The 15,517-nt window shown below is 49.2% G+C and overlaps 1 protein-coding gene across 3 annotated transcripts; it reads right to left on the bottom strand.

The window, feature by feature from the left end:
* Positions 1–1,352: 1,352 nt before the first annotated feature.
* Positions 1,353–13,744, bottom strand: Rnh1 (ribonuclease/angiogenin inhibitor 1). Of its 3 annotated transcripts, none has more exons than XM_027409002.2 (10): positions 13,628–13,744; positions 7,157–7,267; positions 5,431–5,601; positions 4,896–5,066; positions 4,225–4,395; positions 3,979–4,149; positions 3,731–3,901; positions 3,333–3,503; positions 1,722–1,892; positions 1,353–1,590 (listed from the first exon to the last, which is right to left on the bottom strand). In XM_027409002.2, the coding sequence occupies exons 2-10, from the start codon at positions 7,240–7,242 to the stop codon at positions 1,503–1,505; spliced, it is 1,371 nt and encodes a 456-aa protein (XP_027264803.1). In that variant the 5' UTR covers positions 7,243–7,267; positions 13,628–13,744; the 3' UTR covers positions 1,353–1,502. The 3 variants fall into 3 exon arrangements, with proteins under 3 accessions (XP_027264803.1, XP_027264802.1, XP_027264801.1); XM_027409001.2 differs by lacking the exon at positions 13,628–13,744 and adding an exon at positions 9,136–9,286; XM_027409000.2 differs by lacking the exon at positions 13,628–13,744 and adding an exon at positions 9,034–9,179.
* Positions 13,745–15,517: the final 1,773 nt, after the last annotated feature.

The following is a 15,517-nucleotide window of genomic DNA, read 5'->3' as shown; positions in this document are numbered from 1 at the left end:
CAGGTCCTCTGGAAGAGCAGTGCTCTGGAAGCCAGTGCTCTTAACCACTGAGCTATCTCTCCAGCCCCAAGAAAAATAAAATTTAGCTGGATTATAGTAGCATACATCTTTAAAACCAGCACTCAGGAGGCAGAAGCAGGAGGATCTCTGTGAGTTCAAGACCAGCCAGGGCTATACAAAAGGAAAAACAAAGAGATTTAAAAGTGTATGGTTACAATAGTGCACACTTTTAATCCCAGCACTTGGGAGGCAGAGGCAAACAGATATTTGTGAGTTTGAGGCCAGCCTGGTCTATATAGCAGGTTCAGGCAAGCCAAAGCTATAATGTGACCCTGTCTCAAAAACCCAAAATTAGTAAATAAGGACTGAAGAGGTGACTCGGTGATTAAGAGCACTCACTGGCTGCTCTTGCAAAAGACCTGGGTTTGGTTCTCAGCATCCACATGGCAGTTCACAATTGTCATTCATGATACATAAAATAAAAATCTTAAAAATAGGCAGATCTCTTGAGTTCCAGGACAGCCTGGTCTACAGAGCAAGTTCCAAGACACAGAGAAACCCTGTCTCAAAAACAACAAAATAAGTAAGTTAATAAATAAATAAAAATAAAGCCCCCTAGCTTTCATACTTGCCACATCACATAGCCAGTTTCTTCTAGAATTTGACTGCCCACCCTTCTCTCATTCCTCACTTTTAGTCATGGAAATTACTTTGGCAGTTTTACTTTGAAGATTTCATCGTTTTATAAATTTGGGGATTTTAGACTTTAGAGATTTTGATCTCCTGGGGTTTGTTTTGTTTTCAACCCTTTTTATACTAGAACTCCACCACTGAATCTTATCCCAGTCTTCTGGGATTTCAGGTACAGGAAAGAGATCATCCTCACTAACTACTCAGTTTGGGCAGGAGGAAGATTCAGCTTTCACAGTCCCTTTAAGACCTGCTTTGGAGCTGGGCAGTTGTGGCGTGAGCCTTTAATCCCAATACTCGGGAGGCAGAGGCAGGCAGATCTCTGAGTTCGAGACCAGCCTGGTCTACAAGAGCTAGTTCCAGGACAGCCTCCAAAGCCATGGAGAAACCCTGGGGGTAGTAGGGAGAACTGCTTTGGAGCAAAGTGTAATGGCACCCAGCTGGGATTCCCTTCTACAATGTCTGTAGTCCCAACACTTAGGCAGTAGAGTATGCCCAAATTCAAGGCTGTCCAGGGCCACAGTAGCAAATCCCTGGTTTTTAAAAGGCCATACTGGATACTGATTAATGACCCACCACTGAGGATAGCATAAGAATGAACTGCCCATACACAGAAAGCAGTCCTAGCATAGCTACACAGGTCCACAAAGAATGACAGGGCCTTTCTTGCCTACATGTGTTTTAATAGTTATAAAGTGTCTCAAGTTCTCTGCTGTAATTAGATTACACTGCTTATCCCCAGTCAACACTAGGACACCCAGAGCCAGACATCCTGGGGCTGCATTAATGTCGTGTGTCCAGAGGTGCACATCTCAGGAGATGACCCTCAAAGATGGCCTTTCCTCCTCCAGGGCCCGCAGCTGGTCTTCTACCTCCTCCGTCCAGTAAATGTCATACAGGCTGTACATGGGCAGGCAGGAGAGAGTGAGTTGGGGTGCCGCTATTTACTCATCCATTCCTACCTTCCTGTCTGAATCCCCTGAGCCCAGGCAGCCCCTGTCACCCCACCTTCACCAACTACCTCCACTTACACTAGCTGCTGAAGGGCACAGCTGGGCTGTCTGACGCTCTCCACCAGTCGCAGGACACCTGAGTCCCCCATGCAGTTGTTACTGAGGTCCAGTTCCCGTAGACTGCGGTTGTGCAGCAGGACTGTGGCAAGGCTGCTGCAACCATTGTCGGTCACATCGCAGTCCCCCAGCCTGGGTGGAGAGGGCAGAGCTGTTCTGCATATCTGGGCTTTGGCAAGAAAGCAGCCCCTCCATACTTCAAGGACAGCTAAACTTCCCTCAGCTGGATACAATAGCCTAGCTTCCCCTGAAAGAGGAAGGGCACTCATCCTAAGAGAGCACATCCATCTCCCAGCACCAAGAGCCTGGCTAGATCAGAACTCTGTGCACCAAGGCCAAGTACATCCGGGCACCTATAGAAAGTGACAGCGTAGACAGGTTCCAGACTGAGGAAGATTGGGGTACAAGTGAGCAGGGCCAGGACCCATGCCCATCAGATGGAACCTGAGGAAGCCCTGGGGAGTTGAAGGTACAAGTAGACCAGGTGACATCAAGAAGCTATGGCGCCAGGCAGTGGTGGCACATGCCTTTAATCCCAGCACTTGGGAGGCAAAGGCCAGCCTGATCTACAAAGCTACACAGAGAAACCCTGTCTTGGGAGAAAACAAAAACAAAAACCTTCCCCAAGGTGGGCCTAAAATCCACAGAGCCCTATCTGTAAATGACTGTCACTTGACCAGCAGTCAAGATGTGCCGCCATAGAAGTCAAGGCTGAGATAAATGGGAAATGAGAACATTAAGAGTGGAAATGAGCCTCTGGACTCGCTAGAAAATGGGAAATGTCTAAAAATGAGAACAAAAACTTGGAAAGAACATGAGGACAGGAATTGGATTGCCCTTAAAACCCAAGGACTGACTCCTGGACAGAGATTGAGGAAACGGGAAAAGATGAAGAAAGCACATGACTTCTCAGGACCAAGATCCATATAAAGGCAAATCAATAGCCCAGAGCACAATGGGTAGAAAAATTTAAAAGCTGCCAAAGAGGGCTGGGCCCACTTGGTGACAAATTCAACAACCTGAGTTCCATACTTGGAACCCCAGTATAGAAAAACCATATAAGGTATCTTTTGATCTCCATATGCGTGCATGGTGCCTGAGTTTCAGGGTGCACACACACAAACAGAAATGTAAAATATATATATATATTAAAAAAATCTGCCAACGAGAATAAGCAGACACATAGATTTGGGACAGCAGAGACCTTCCTGGAACCAGAAAGACACAGAAGAAAGATGAGTGGCTCAGATTCCACATCTAGCGCAATGACCAGGATACAACAGTTCTGTAAAAGATGAGTTTCTAGTACTATTGGAAGCTGCTAGAACATGACTAAGAAAATGAAAGAACCCAGGCTTGGAGATGCATGTCTTACCTGTAATGCTCAGGAGGCAGAGGCAGGCAGATCTCTGAGTTTGAGGCCAGCCTGGTCTACAGAGAGAGATACTATCAAGAGGCAGGATGGGATGGGGGAAACCCTAGGACATCTCTACCTGGGGTTCCTCACAGGATGAAGGTGGTCAGACTTGGAGCTGAACCTACCTCCCAGCACGTGTCCACCTGCACACTCACCAAAGCACACGCAGAACAGTGTCTGGCTGGCCCAGGGCCTTGCAAAGCTCCAGGACTCCCAAGTCCCCCAGTGGGTTGCTGCTCATTTGCAGCTCCAGCAGAGAACGGTTCTTGGTCAACACCGAGCATATGTGGGAACAACAGGCAGCTGTGAGGCTACAGGTCTTTATCCTGTGGGAACAGAAAGGCTGGAGCCAATAGCTCCAACTAGCCCTTTCCTTGGAGGTTCATAAGGAACCCAGATGGCTCACCAACCCCTTCCCAATCTCTCATCCTCTGTGTACCTACACCTCAGCCCAGCGCTGTCCTCAGCTGCTCCCAAACCTCACTCCACCCTAGCCTTTCTGCATTTCTGCCCATTCCCCATTCTGTCATAGAAGAACCTCAGGCCCGCTCACCACAGTGACTCCAGCTGACAGCCAGGCTCCAGCAGACTTTCACACAGCAGCTGGGCACCTTCATCTCTCAGCTCATTTCCAGCCAGGCTGAGTTCCTTCAGGCTCTGCTTGGTCCTGAGGACACGGCACAGGTCCTTGCAGCCCTCTGCAGTGATATCACACTCCCACAACCTGTGGGACATCAACATTCTTGAAGGATGTCTCTCACCATGTACCCATCTCCATGGAAAGTCTAGCAGCTGACTCACCACAGAGTTCTGATCCTACAGCTGGGGAGCAGCAGTCCTGAGCACAGTGCGGCAATGCCTGCATTACCCAACTTGTTGCTGCCCAGGTCCAGTTGCTGTAGTGAGGCTTTGGAGGCCACGACATCGCACAGATCCTTGCAGTTGGCTGATGTGATACCACAGTTCTCCAGCCTGGAGACATAGGACATAATGAGAGAAGCACTGGTGCCTGCCCCTACCCCTTAGCCTCTGTGGCTTAGTACATACTTGAGTGACTCCAGTTGACAGGCAGAGTCCTTCAAGCCCTGGCACAGCATCTGGACACCAGCCTCATGGAGGTCGTTGTTGCTCAACACTATCTCCTTGAAGTTGGGTTTCACCCTAAATACTGAAGCCAGAGGCTCGCAACTGGTAGCTGTGAGGTTACAGTATTCCAACCTGGGGGCAGGCAGAGGTCTCAGGCACATCAAAAGGATTAAGGATGGGCCTAGAAACTTGGTATCAGGGAAACAAGAGATTGCTGGCATCTCATTTCACATTGCTTCTTCAGGCCTCATCTGGTCAGACACAATGATACCTACAGCCTTCAGGCTCATGTGGACACCAACATGGCTCAGGAAACTTTTACTGAAAAGTGCCCCACCTCAAAATCTGAGGCTCTCCCAGAACCAGCAGAAAGATACAAGTTCCTCTGGAGAGTATCTTCAGGCCATCTGGGGTCACACTACAGAATCAAGCCAGACTCCACCAGTATCAGTTCCTACTCTCAGAGGCTAGGTCATCTGCCAGCCCCTAGCAAAGGAGAGCCCCTCAAATCCTAGGAGTCCCGTCTAAGGTTCTTATCCACAGTACTGGTGTGAGGCTTACTGAGGATGGCTGGCTGGGCTCTGGGTAAGAGGCAGCAAAGAGCACAGGGATCCTGGCAAGGTAACACTCACTGAAGCTTCTCAAGGCGGCATTGGGGGTCCAGAAGTCCTTCACAGAGCAGCTTCAGACCTGCATCTCCCAGAGGATTATCACTGAGATGTAGCTCCCGCAGGGTAGGTAAAGAACGTAGCACATCAGGCAGGACCCTACAGCCAGCCTCGGTCAAGCTGCAATTCTGCAGGCTGAAGCACATGCCATCAGTAGCAGCCATGAACAGACTCAGCCCATACCTGCCAGAGCTCCCACCACACCTTACAGGGGTTGGGGCACTACTTTTCCTTTAGATGGGGTCCCAGGCCAAAGGAGGATACCAGTGTGGCTCAGCCAGATTCTCTCTTGGGGCTAGGGCCTAGAAGATAGCCATAATGTGGCCTGTCCCTGCACTTCATACTTACCTGTGTTGTTCTGGATGGAGCTGGGAGTGCCTATTACCACAGCCTATCCCTTCCTACCTCACACACCTCTCAGTGGCTTTCTACATCACAGCTGCCTACTTTGCCACTTCAGGTTCTGCCCTGAATAGACTGAGCTGAGCCCCTGGCTTACCTTAGCTTCTGGATCTTACAGGTGGGATTCTGCAGGCCCTGGAGTACCAGGCACACGCCAGGGTCCCCCAGCTCATTGGTGCATAGGCTGAGCTCTGTTAGGGTGGGGTTGGACTGAATGGCTGAGCTGATGTCTTTGCACCGCACCTCAGTGAGACCACAGTCATCCAACCTGCAGACAGAACCCCTGGATCAGCATGGTGCTGGCCTCAGACCCAACCACCACACCATCTCACATGATAGGTGATAGGACCCATCAGGAGCCAAGAGATCAAATGTGGATTATAACTACAATGTTTAAACTTGAAACAGGCATTTGTGGTGGCAGGTGGATCACCAAGCTCTAACTCAGTCTGGGCTATACAGTGGGAGAAAGCTTTCTCAAACAAAAAAGCCTAGCTTGCACAAAGATCCAACACTGAGAGTAGGGGTGGGGAAGGTAGCAACGGATGTTGATAGCTGGCAGAGGAACTCAGACCTGATCAGAGCTGCAGCAGCTTGAGTCTATGATGAACCACAGCAAGTTATGACTCATTTATGTCCACATGGGGACACTGTATACCCAGGACAGTGTAACAGGCCACACCCATAGTGTCTCCACACTCTCCAAAAGCACATGACCACTGCAAAGAGCCCTCAGATTACCCAAGGGAACATATGCAAGGTATCCAGACTCAAACTCAAAGTTAACTAGGACAAGAGGAAGAGGAACCCTACAGAAGGGGCTAATGAGATAATCAGTAAAAGTCATGTGGGTTCCTAAGCCACTAAGAATGGGGCAAGTCACAGGACAAAGCTGGGAACCCGTATCTGACTAGCAGTGCTAGGCAGCATGAGAGTCTTGGGACATGGTCATGGGAGGCTGATGGAGGGCTGGGGATGCCTAATTGCCTGACTGACTCTGTGGCAAACCTAAAACTATCCCGGGAAAGATGAGCATGCAGCAGCTACCTATCTCTTGCCTGGGAAGAACCTGAGAGCCTAGTGAGGAGGGCTGGTACCAATTCCCCTTCTCAGTCAGAAATGGACAGACGGACAAATGTGGACAGGCACTACCACCACCTGAAAAGCCTACTCTCTCCAGAGAAGGAAAAGCTAAGTACTAAGGGTCTGGACTGCCAGATTCGGGGTGCCCACCACCTGCCACTGCCACCAGTCTCCACACCAAGCCTGCCCACCCTACCAGAGCCTGCAGTGGTTCCCTTATGCTTCTCATACCTGACACATACTAGTCAAGTTCTACTACCTAGTTATATGAGCTACATGCCTGTTGTCAGTTGTTTTTAAACTCTTGTAGCTCAAGCTAACATGTTACGTTATGCTCATTATGTAGCAGAAAATGACCATGGGCTTCTGATCTCCCTACTTCCACCTCCCCAGTGCTGGGAGGCTTATACCACCATGCTCATTTATATTTTATTGGAATTCAATTGAACCCAAGACCTTGGGCATGCTAGGCAAGTACTCAACTACTGAGCTATGTCCCTATAGCCAGATCCCTGGCCAGTATGGGCTACAAAGTGAGACCCTGGCTGACAACAAACAAACAAAAAGGTTGAAGTAACACCTCATGAAGATCTTCATGTCCATGAATAGAATGCTTTTGAAACACAGCAAACCCCTATCAGGTGATCCCCAAGCTGCAAGAAGCACCCACCTCCACAACAGAGTACCACCCTCCCAGCCAGACCCAACGGTATCCACAAGGTCCTCAAGGCTGCCTCTACCTGACCACTTGGTATTGCTGGATCAGGGGAAGGAGCTCTGTCCACCTGGCATCACTCAGCTGCTCACACTGGATGTCAAGACTCATGGTGGGTGCACAGTGTAATCTGAGCCTAAGAAAGAAGGAAGAGAACTCTTGAGGAAATTTCCATAGCTTGATAACAAGGTGTCAGGTGAGGCTACCTGCTGGTACCCTAGAAAATACCATTAAAGACCAGCACTATGAGACAGTGGGAAGGAGCCCAGCCATTGGGGTACCTCCTTGCTGAAGACAGCACCAGGCACCAAGTCTGGCCTTGAACTCTCTGGCCCCATGTGCCTGGCATGGCGAAACCCCAATAGGGGAGCTTCCTGCTCACTCAGCCCATGTCCTGAGAACAAGTTGGGTGGCAGACAGCACCATACTCTACTGTTGCCAAGCTATCCACAAAGTCAGATGCCCGGGAGCCAGGATCCTGGACACAAGTAACCACCTGAAGGGTGGGAAGGCATAGGACTCTGGGAGAAAGGGAAGTAAGAGTTCAAGGGCAGCCACTGGGGCACTTGCTTCCATGATTTCCTTCTGAGGAAGGCTAGGGGCCAGGACTATCTTTGGCAACACCCTCAGCCAGTTCAGGCCCAGCCCACAGAAGATCCAGGCTGTCCATCAGGCTGAGAAAAATGAGACCTGTGTCCAGGAAAGCTGGGACAAACAGGCCACAGGCTCTGACAGGGATGGTTTATTCAGAACCTGAATAAACAAGGCTGGCACTGGCTGTGGAAGGATGCTCCTGAGGCCTGGGGGGCAGATACCCATGTCCCCCCATTTCCTGAGCAGGCCAGCTTGGTATCCTGGAGGGCTCCTTGGAAGAAGTGATCTGTGCTGTGCTGCTAGCACAGAGGTGAGAGAGGGGTACTGGGATCTGTTTAAGAGCAACAGAAATCCGCTCCAGCTGCCCTCTATAATGGTCATGACAATGACAATAGTTTGTATGAGGTTACAGTGCTTGGCACAGCATGGTCTTACTAAATGGGCCTTCCTTTTCCTTCCCAGAGCTGGGAGAATACCTCTTTAATGTCAATCAAGGAGAAAGATTCACTTTACACATCTTGACATAAGATTTAGTGACAGGGGAAACTGATGCAAAGGCATGGATAACTCACTGTGGTCAGAACAGCCAGTCATCCCCACCCTCAATGAGCCAATGAATAAAACCAGCACAGCCTGGATCCCAGGGTGTGTCAAACAAACACAGTCATCAATAGGGCACTAAAGGTGGGGTGGGGCAGCTCCAGGAATTCTCTCACAGCAACATCCCCAGGCCAAGTCCGGTTCTCTTCCTCATTATAGACTAGGGGATTCTAGAGTGTCTACCGTTAGGGAAAGCACAGGGTTGGGCTTTCAGAACCGGTGCCAGCCAATTCTGACTGATCATATGAGGTCAGGGACAAGGGATGTGAAAGCAACCAGGCAGCTGGCTTTCCTCCCACACTCCTCCCCTCGCTTGGCCTTGGGACCAGGCCCTTGGCTTCTTTGGACCCTTGATCCTTTGGCGTGTAAGCAAGCCCTTGGAATGCACACAGGTGACCAGGCGGGAGGCCCCACAAGCCCAGCTTAGAAGCATTAGCATTATTCAGATCTCATTTTAGCTGCGACTGGGGATTGCTAGCTAGCTGCTCCTAACTGTAGCCCAGTTGGGTTAATTCTAGGATCTGAAGACAGCCCCCTTTGGGTCTTTAAGTAAGCCAATAGGCCGCTGGCCACGGAAACATGAGCTCAGCCTTCAAGCACCGAGAAAGGCTCCTTCAGAGCACATCTGTTCCACCCTAGGAAGGAACAGGCCTCTGAAGCGCGCCGGGGCAGCATTCCCGCCCCCGCCCTAATTTTGGTCCCTCGAACCTTCTGGTCCAGACGCTCTGCCACGTATTACGAGGGCCAGGAGGGGACTCGAGAAAAACTCTCAGAGCCAGCCAGGCGCCCCGAAGCATGACCCTAGCTCACCTGGCTCCGCTGCTATAGAGGTCCCAGCAGCTCGCGTTTCTTCCGCCCAGGGCGGGGCCTCGAGACTCTCGCGGGTCCTCACTCTCTGGCCCCAACTAGCCTTTCACTTTGCCTTCAGGAAACCACCCACCAGGTCCGCCCCTCCCACATCCAAACTGCACTTTGGGAACTGGACAAACTTGAGTCACTTCTTTTGGGGCTGACTAAAAATTATGTGAAGCGATTCACAGCTGCCGCGAAATGGGTGCGACTGCGATGAGAGATTCTGGTACGAACAACAGCACACGCCCACGTCTCTTACGAGCCAAAAGTTTTCATGCATAGAACAGTGTTCAAAACACTCTTTATAGCCGGGCGTGGTGGCACACGCCTTCAATCCCAGTGCTCAGGAAGCAGAGGCAGGTGGATCTCTGAGTTTGAGGCCTGGTCTACATGGTGAGTTCAGAATAGCCAGGGCTGTTACCCTGTCTCAAAACACGATCCCCCCCAAATCCTTTATGCCCCCCCCCCGTGGGGAGAATGTGGCTGGGGATAGTAAACAGAGGCCTCTTAATGCATGGAGAGCAAGCATTTTGTCACTGTTTAATCACATTGGCATTAGTTTTATAAATTTTATTTATGTATATAAATGTTTCATTTGCATATATGTCTGTGCATCGTGTCCAGTGAGGCCAAAAGAGGATATCAGATTCCCTGGGACTGGAGTTATAGATGGTTGTGAGCCACCATTCCCATATGTGTTGGGAACTGAACCTGGGTGCTCTGGAAGAGCTAAGATCTGCTAAGCCATCTCTAGCCCATGTTTAAACGTTGTAACATACTCCCACATTATGGGATTTGCTTTTGGTGTTTGCATTTTGAAAGGCTTGATGTGTAGCTGCCTAGAATGTGCAGATTTGTCTCCTGAGTGCTAGAATTCTAGCACTTTGGAAAAGGTCAGCAAAGAGTTTAAACGTCACCCAGGAGCCCTGCTCTCCTGCACAGATAGCCACACACTTGTCAAAGAACTAGCATTCATTCACCAATTTGTTGAGTACCTACTGTATGCCAGTCACTGTTCCAAGTCCCAGCCCTCCTGGGGCTTAAGTAACACAAGAAAAGGGGATTCCAGCATGCTAGCATAGGATGTCAGGGATTGTCTTCCCCAAAAGACCTGGAACAGGGAGGCCTGAAGAGGGAGAGGGAGGCAAAGGGGCAGGCAAAAAGGTAGATTGAAATTCAGCTTCATAAACCCTGCACAGTGGTCATTACAGACCTAGCTTAATCTTCTTGGCTGCAGGAGCCAAGAGAACTCAAGACACCAGCAACTGTGAATTAGGGGATCAGTTCTTTTGGGAAAGGTAAAGGCTTCCTGACTAGAAGGGAAGCTTCGGCCAGGCCAGCCCTTTCTTGGTGCAGATGTGAAGAGTTCCTGACAGGAAGCTGTATCTACAGATACTGACAGATTAGAACTCCAGTACCTTAGAGAGACTGGAATGGTGCAGTTCCAGAGCCTAATTACCTTATCTTGGGCTAGTTCTAGCCCTCTCAGGCGGCCCTTCCTTGACCAATCTCCAGGTCAGAACTAACATCCTGTGACTGAAAGAAACCTTTTGTAATCTTTTAATTTAGCAGACCAATAGTTTCTATCAACCCCAAAGCTAAGAATGTTATCAGATAGCATCTTGGACCTATAGAAGAGCTTCCTCCATCTTGCTGTACCCACCTCTCTGATGTACCTACCAATGGCATTTAAACCTGGCTTGATTTATGACTTTGTTCTGTAAAACTACAAAATTTCCATGTTGGAACATGGAGTTTAAGGCAACCTAAATCTGTATCTATAAGGATTCAGACATCATGCTAGCCTGTCCATCACCTGGCAGAATGCACTCAGGCAGTATCATGGCCAACCCAGGTGCAAAGGACCACTTTAGAAGAAAGACCTCCAGGACTAGAGAGATGGGTCAGCCATTAAAAGGCTGGCTCACAACCAAAAATACAAAAGAAAGACCTCAGCCCACTTATGCTCTCTTTCTGCTCTCTCTTTCCCAATATCTTTCCCTCTCTCTTCCCTGCTGTTCCCCTGAGGCAGACAGGACTTTTCCTGTCTCCCTCTTCTCTTCTGTCTTTTCTCTGTCTCTGTGTCTCTTTACCTGTTTTGTAACCCCCCCCTTCCCTTTCTAATAAAACTTCTCACTTAGGCTCTATCTACCTGGCATGTTTGTCCCCCGCACCTCGGTCACCCTAGCCTGCCATGGAATCCACCAAGGTTCCTCACATGCTTTATTCATAACAATGTCCTCAAGCCATGGTCACTAACAATGACCCAAAATAAACTATATCATATTCTCTTTAATATGAGAGCTGTGGTTTTTGCATGGGCACTCTGTACTCAACTGTTGTAACAAAATTGCAAATCTGTTGGCTACTTTGCATTTGTCACTTTACAATTCTGGCAGGGGCTACCAATATGGGGTGATGGGTTCCAGCAAGCCATGTGCCTGGCAGGTACAATGTGTTTCTAGCACTTCACCTGAACCTCATGACAAACTGTGAAGGCATCGAGCACCTCTCTTGACGCTGCATGCATGAAAAATGTGAGGGTTTCTATAAAGACCACCTCCACTGAGGGAGGGTGACAAGGGAAAGGAAGGGTGCAAAGGCTCCCTGGGTATGCTGAGTTTCCACAGACTTTACTGGATGCTGTATGGGAAACTAACATGTGTGTGTCCCCTGTAACCATGAGGCTCCTCTTAAGGAAGTGGCAGAGAAACGGGTGGAAAGGGCAAAGAAACATCTGTCTTTTGGAGTCTCCAGAAGGAACAACCCACAGACACTTGATTTTTAACTCATTTTGGACTCCTCTCCAGAATTGTAAAGTGACAAATGCAAAGTAGCCAACAGATTTGCAATTTTGTTACAACAGATATGAAACTGGTATTTTTTTAAGAACTATTACAATTCTGGGTGTTTTGTTTTCCTTCAAGACAGGGTCTCACTGTGTAGTTCTGGCTGTCCTGCAACTCACTATGTAAACCAGGCTGCCTTCAAATTTACAGAGATCCATCTGCCTCTGCCTACTGAGTGCTAGGACTAAAGGCACGCACATTACACATGGCTCTGATAATTTTTTTTTTTTTAAAGCTGTGGTCTTTCAGCAGAATGTGGGCTGCCTTTAATCCCAACACTCTACCCGGGAGGCCCAGGCAGGAGGATCTCTGTGAGTACAAAGCCAGCTTGTTCTACAGAGTGAGGCCCTGTCTCAAAAATAAATAAATAAATAAATAAATAAACAAACAGCCAGGCTGCGGTGGCACACACAGCACTAGGGAGGCAGAGGCAAGATTGAGTTCCAGGACAGCCAGGGCTGTTACACAGAGAAACCCTGTCTGTCTCGAAAAACCAAAATAATAACAAAAAAGCAAACTACATGGCCTTGCTATGTAGTTCAGGCTCACCTTGAACCACATATGTAACTAGGGCTGGCCTCATCCTCCTCCATTCTGAGTTTGGAAGCCTGTGCCACCACACACAACCTACTAATCTGTGTACAGCCCCAGTGAGTCGGCCCAATCTTTACGTTTATCCCTGCACTTCATCCAAAAGCCTGAGCCAGAAAATCAGGTTGGGTTCAAGATTAATTTGTGCTACACAGTGAATTCCAAGCAAGGCTGGGCTAAAATGTGAAACTTTGTCTTTAAAAGAAAAAACAAAATCATACTTACAATGGCCAGACTACTAAGCAAGGCCCTGTCTCAAAAATACGCATTTAAAAAAAGTATATACAATATAACTTCCCTTTGTGTACAATTATCTGTTTATGTGACTGAATCAACAATCTCTATGGTGGACTGCTTTCAGATTTTTTTTTTTACTACCCAGCAAAGAAGATCTAGCCGGTTCTCAGTTCCTTACTAAACACTGCCAAAATGGCATAAACTGAAGCAGAAATCTAGCTGTTTGCAAAGCGACTCTCGGGAGATGCGGAACCAGTTACATGTCCTCCCACGGGAGCTGCTTCCACTTCCCCTGGAGTCGGGGAGGCCTAGGGCTAGCTAGCCTGGCTGCCCGTTTCAGGCCCCACTGTGAGTCCGCAGTTCTCGGAGAAGCTGGAAGATCGAGGATCCTCCACTTCAGATCTCGCCCCATCGAGGGCCTCCACCTACTCCTATCCCGAGGAAGTGCTTTGGGGAAGGGGTGCTAAAGGACAAGGGCTGCTTAGGCAAGGGGAGCAAATCTGACTGGGCGGGTCCTCGCTTCGGTGTGAGACTGCGCATGCGCATGCGTACACCGACGCGCCAGGACCCCCATCCCCTTCCCCAGCCAACCGCGGCGGGGGTACTTGATGCGATGGCGTCATCCACGTGCGCAGACACCGGCTCGTCCGTTCCTCCCCCCCAGCCCCACCCTACCCCGCCCCGGAGTTCCAGTGTCGCCCCCAGCTCTTCACCGGCGGAGCGGCGCATGGACAGCTGAGTGACCACGAGCAATGACAGCGCGTGAAACTGACCTCGCGGTGACGGAGGCCTGGAGACCCGGGGCGTGATGGCGGCCTTCTGACTGGAGTGGGCGAGGCGAGGCCCTACGAAGCGTGTCAGAGTGTGGGGGCGGGGTTTGCTGTGGAGGCGGGGCCTAACGCCTGCTACTTTTCGCTGGCGATAGGATGCTTGGACTACCATCCCGAGTGTTGGGATGTGTAGCAGTGGTGCTCCAGGGGTGGTCGGCGCCTGGGCTGGAGCTTACGCCTCATTGTGACGGGTGGTGCTGGCCGGTTCCTGGACCTACACGATAAATATTTCCTTAATTCTGCTAAAATGTGTTGGAGAGTTTTGGTTTGTTTGTTTGCTTGCTTGTTTGTTTCGGGGCCAAGGTCTCGTTGATGGCCTGAAACAATTCTATGTGGCCAAGGTGGCCTCGAAATCAAGTCGATCCTGCCTGCGCTTCCCCGGGTTCTGGGATTACTATGCCTAGCTTGCTTGAACAAACCCTCACTATGTGGCCACCACACCTGGCCTCTGGATGATATTATTATTATTATTATTATTATTATTATTATTATTATTATTGTGTGTGTGTGTGCGCGCGCGCATGTTGTATGTATACTTGTCCCCAGTGCTTGGGAGGAGAACATCCAGTGTCCTGCTCTGTCTCATTCCCACTATTCCAATCAGACAGCGTCTCTCACTGTGTTTCTACTGCTGTGAGACACCATGTCCAAGGCAATTTATAAAAGCTTTTAATTTGTTGTGCTCCAGAAGTAAATTCTTAGCCATCTTAGTGGGGGGCATGGCAGCAAGCAGGCAGGCAGGCCTGACTCTGGAGCAGTGGCAGAAAGCTTATATCCTCATCTGCAAATAGGAGGCAGAGAGAGAGACCTCTCTGGAAACAGTGTGGTGGGGTGTAGAAACCTCAAAGCCCACCAGGTGGTGATGGCTCATGCCTTTAACCCCAGCACTCTGGAGGCAGAGGCAGGCGGGTCTCTGTGAGCTGTTAGCCAGCCAGGTCTAAAGAGTGAGTTCCAGGACAGCCAAGGCTACAAAGAGAAACCCTGTCTTGAAAATAAACCTCAAAGCCCACTGCCAGTGACACACCTTCTCCAACAAGGCCTAATATTCCAGAAGAGTTCCACCAACTAGGGACCAAGAATTCAAACAAGAGCCGATGGGGGTCCATTCTCATCCAAACCACCACACTCACCGAACCTGAAGCTAAACTGGAAACAAGCAAGACCCAACAATCTGCCAGTGTCTGCTCCTCACCAATGAAGGATTCCAAGTGCAGCAGTGCTAAGCAACTGGGTAGCCTCCTCAAATCCACATGTCCATCCCACATACCCACCAAACCTAAGCCTTTCCCATACAATACTAGAAAACGCTACCCACTTTATAAGAGCTGGAAATTTTTTCTTTTTTATCTTACAAGGAATCATTCATTGTAGACAAACTGAAACCACATTACCAAAATAGTGTCAACCTATAATCCTGTGGTCTAGATGAAAACATTGGAATTTTGACTCTTGTTACTAGTATTTGTTATAGACCAGGATGGTGTAAAGAAATGCATTGTGGGGGCTGGAGAGATGGCTCAGAGGTTAAGAGCACTGACTGGTCTTCCAGAGGTCCTGAGTTCAATTCCCAGCAACCACATGGGTGGCTCACAGTCATCTGTAATGAGATCTGGTGCCCTCTTCTGGTGTGCAGACTTACATGGAAGCAGAATGTTGTATATATAATAAATAAATAAATAAAAAAAAAAAAGAAATGCATTGTGCCCATGAACATGATGTAACAGGACCTAATAGCAGGAAAATTTTATGAGAAAAGACCTTAGAAGAAACAGGTGGTGGCTCGGTTGGGAAAGCCGCTTGTTGTCAAGTCTGACACCTGAGTTCTATTCTGGG

Source organism: Cricetulus griseus, chromosome 3 (assembly GCF_003668045.3).
Source record: "Cricetulus griseus strain 17A/GY chromosome 3, alternate assembly CriGri-PICRH-1.0, whole genome shotgun sequence".
NCBI lineage: Eukaryota > Metazoa > Chordata > Mammalia > Rodentia > Cricetidae > Cricetulus > Cricetulus griseus.
Note: the sequence above shows the minus strand (reverse complement) of the source record. Positions and strands in the feature narration are given on the sequence as shown.

Coding starts and splice junctions, on each gene's coding strand:
- Rnh1 (XM_027409000.2), bottom strand. CDS start 9,122: ATGCTTCGGGGCGCCTGGCTGGCTCTGAGAGTTTTTCTCGAGTCCCCT. Junction 3,902..3,978: donor TGTAGGATCAGAACTCTGTG/GTGAGTCAGCTG, acceptor GATGTCCCACAG/GTTGTGGGAGTGTGATATCA. Junction 3,504..3,730: donor TGTCAGCTGGAGTCACTGTG/GTGAGCGGGCCT, acceptor CTGTTCCCACAG/GATAAAGACCTGTAGCCTCA.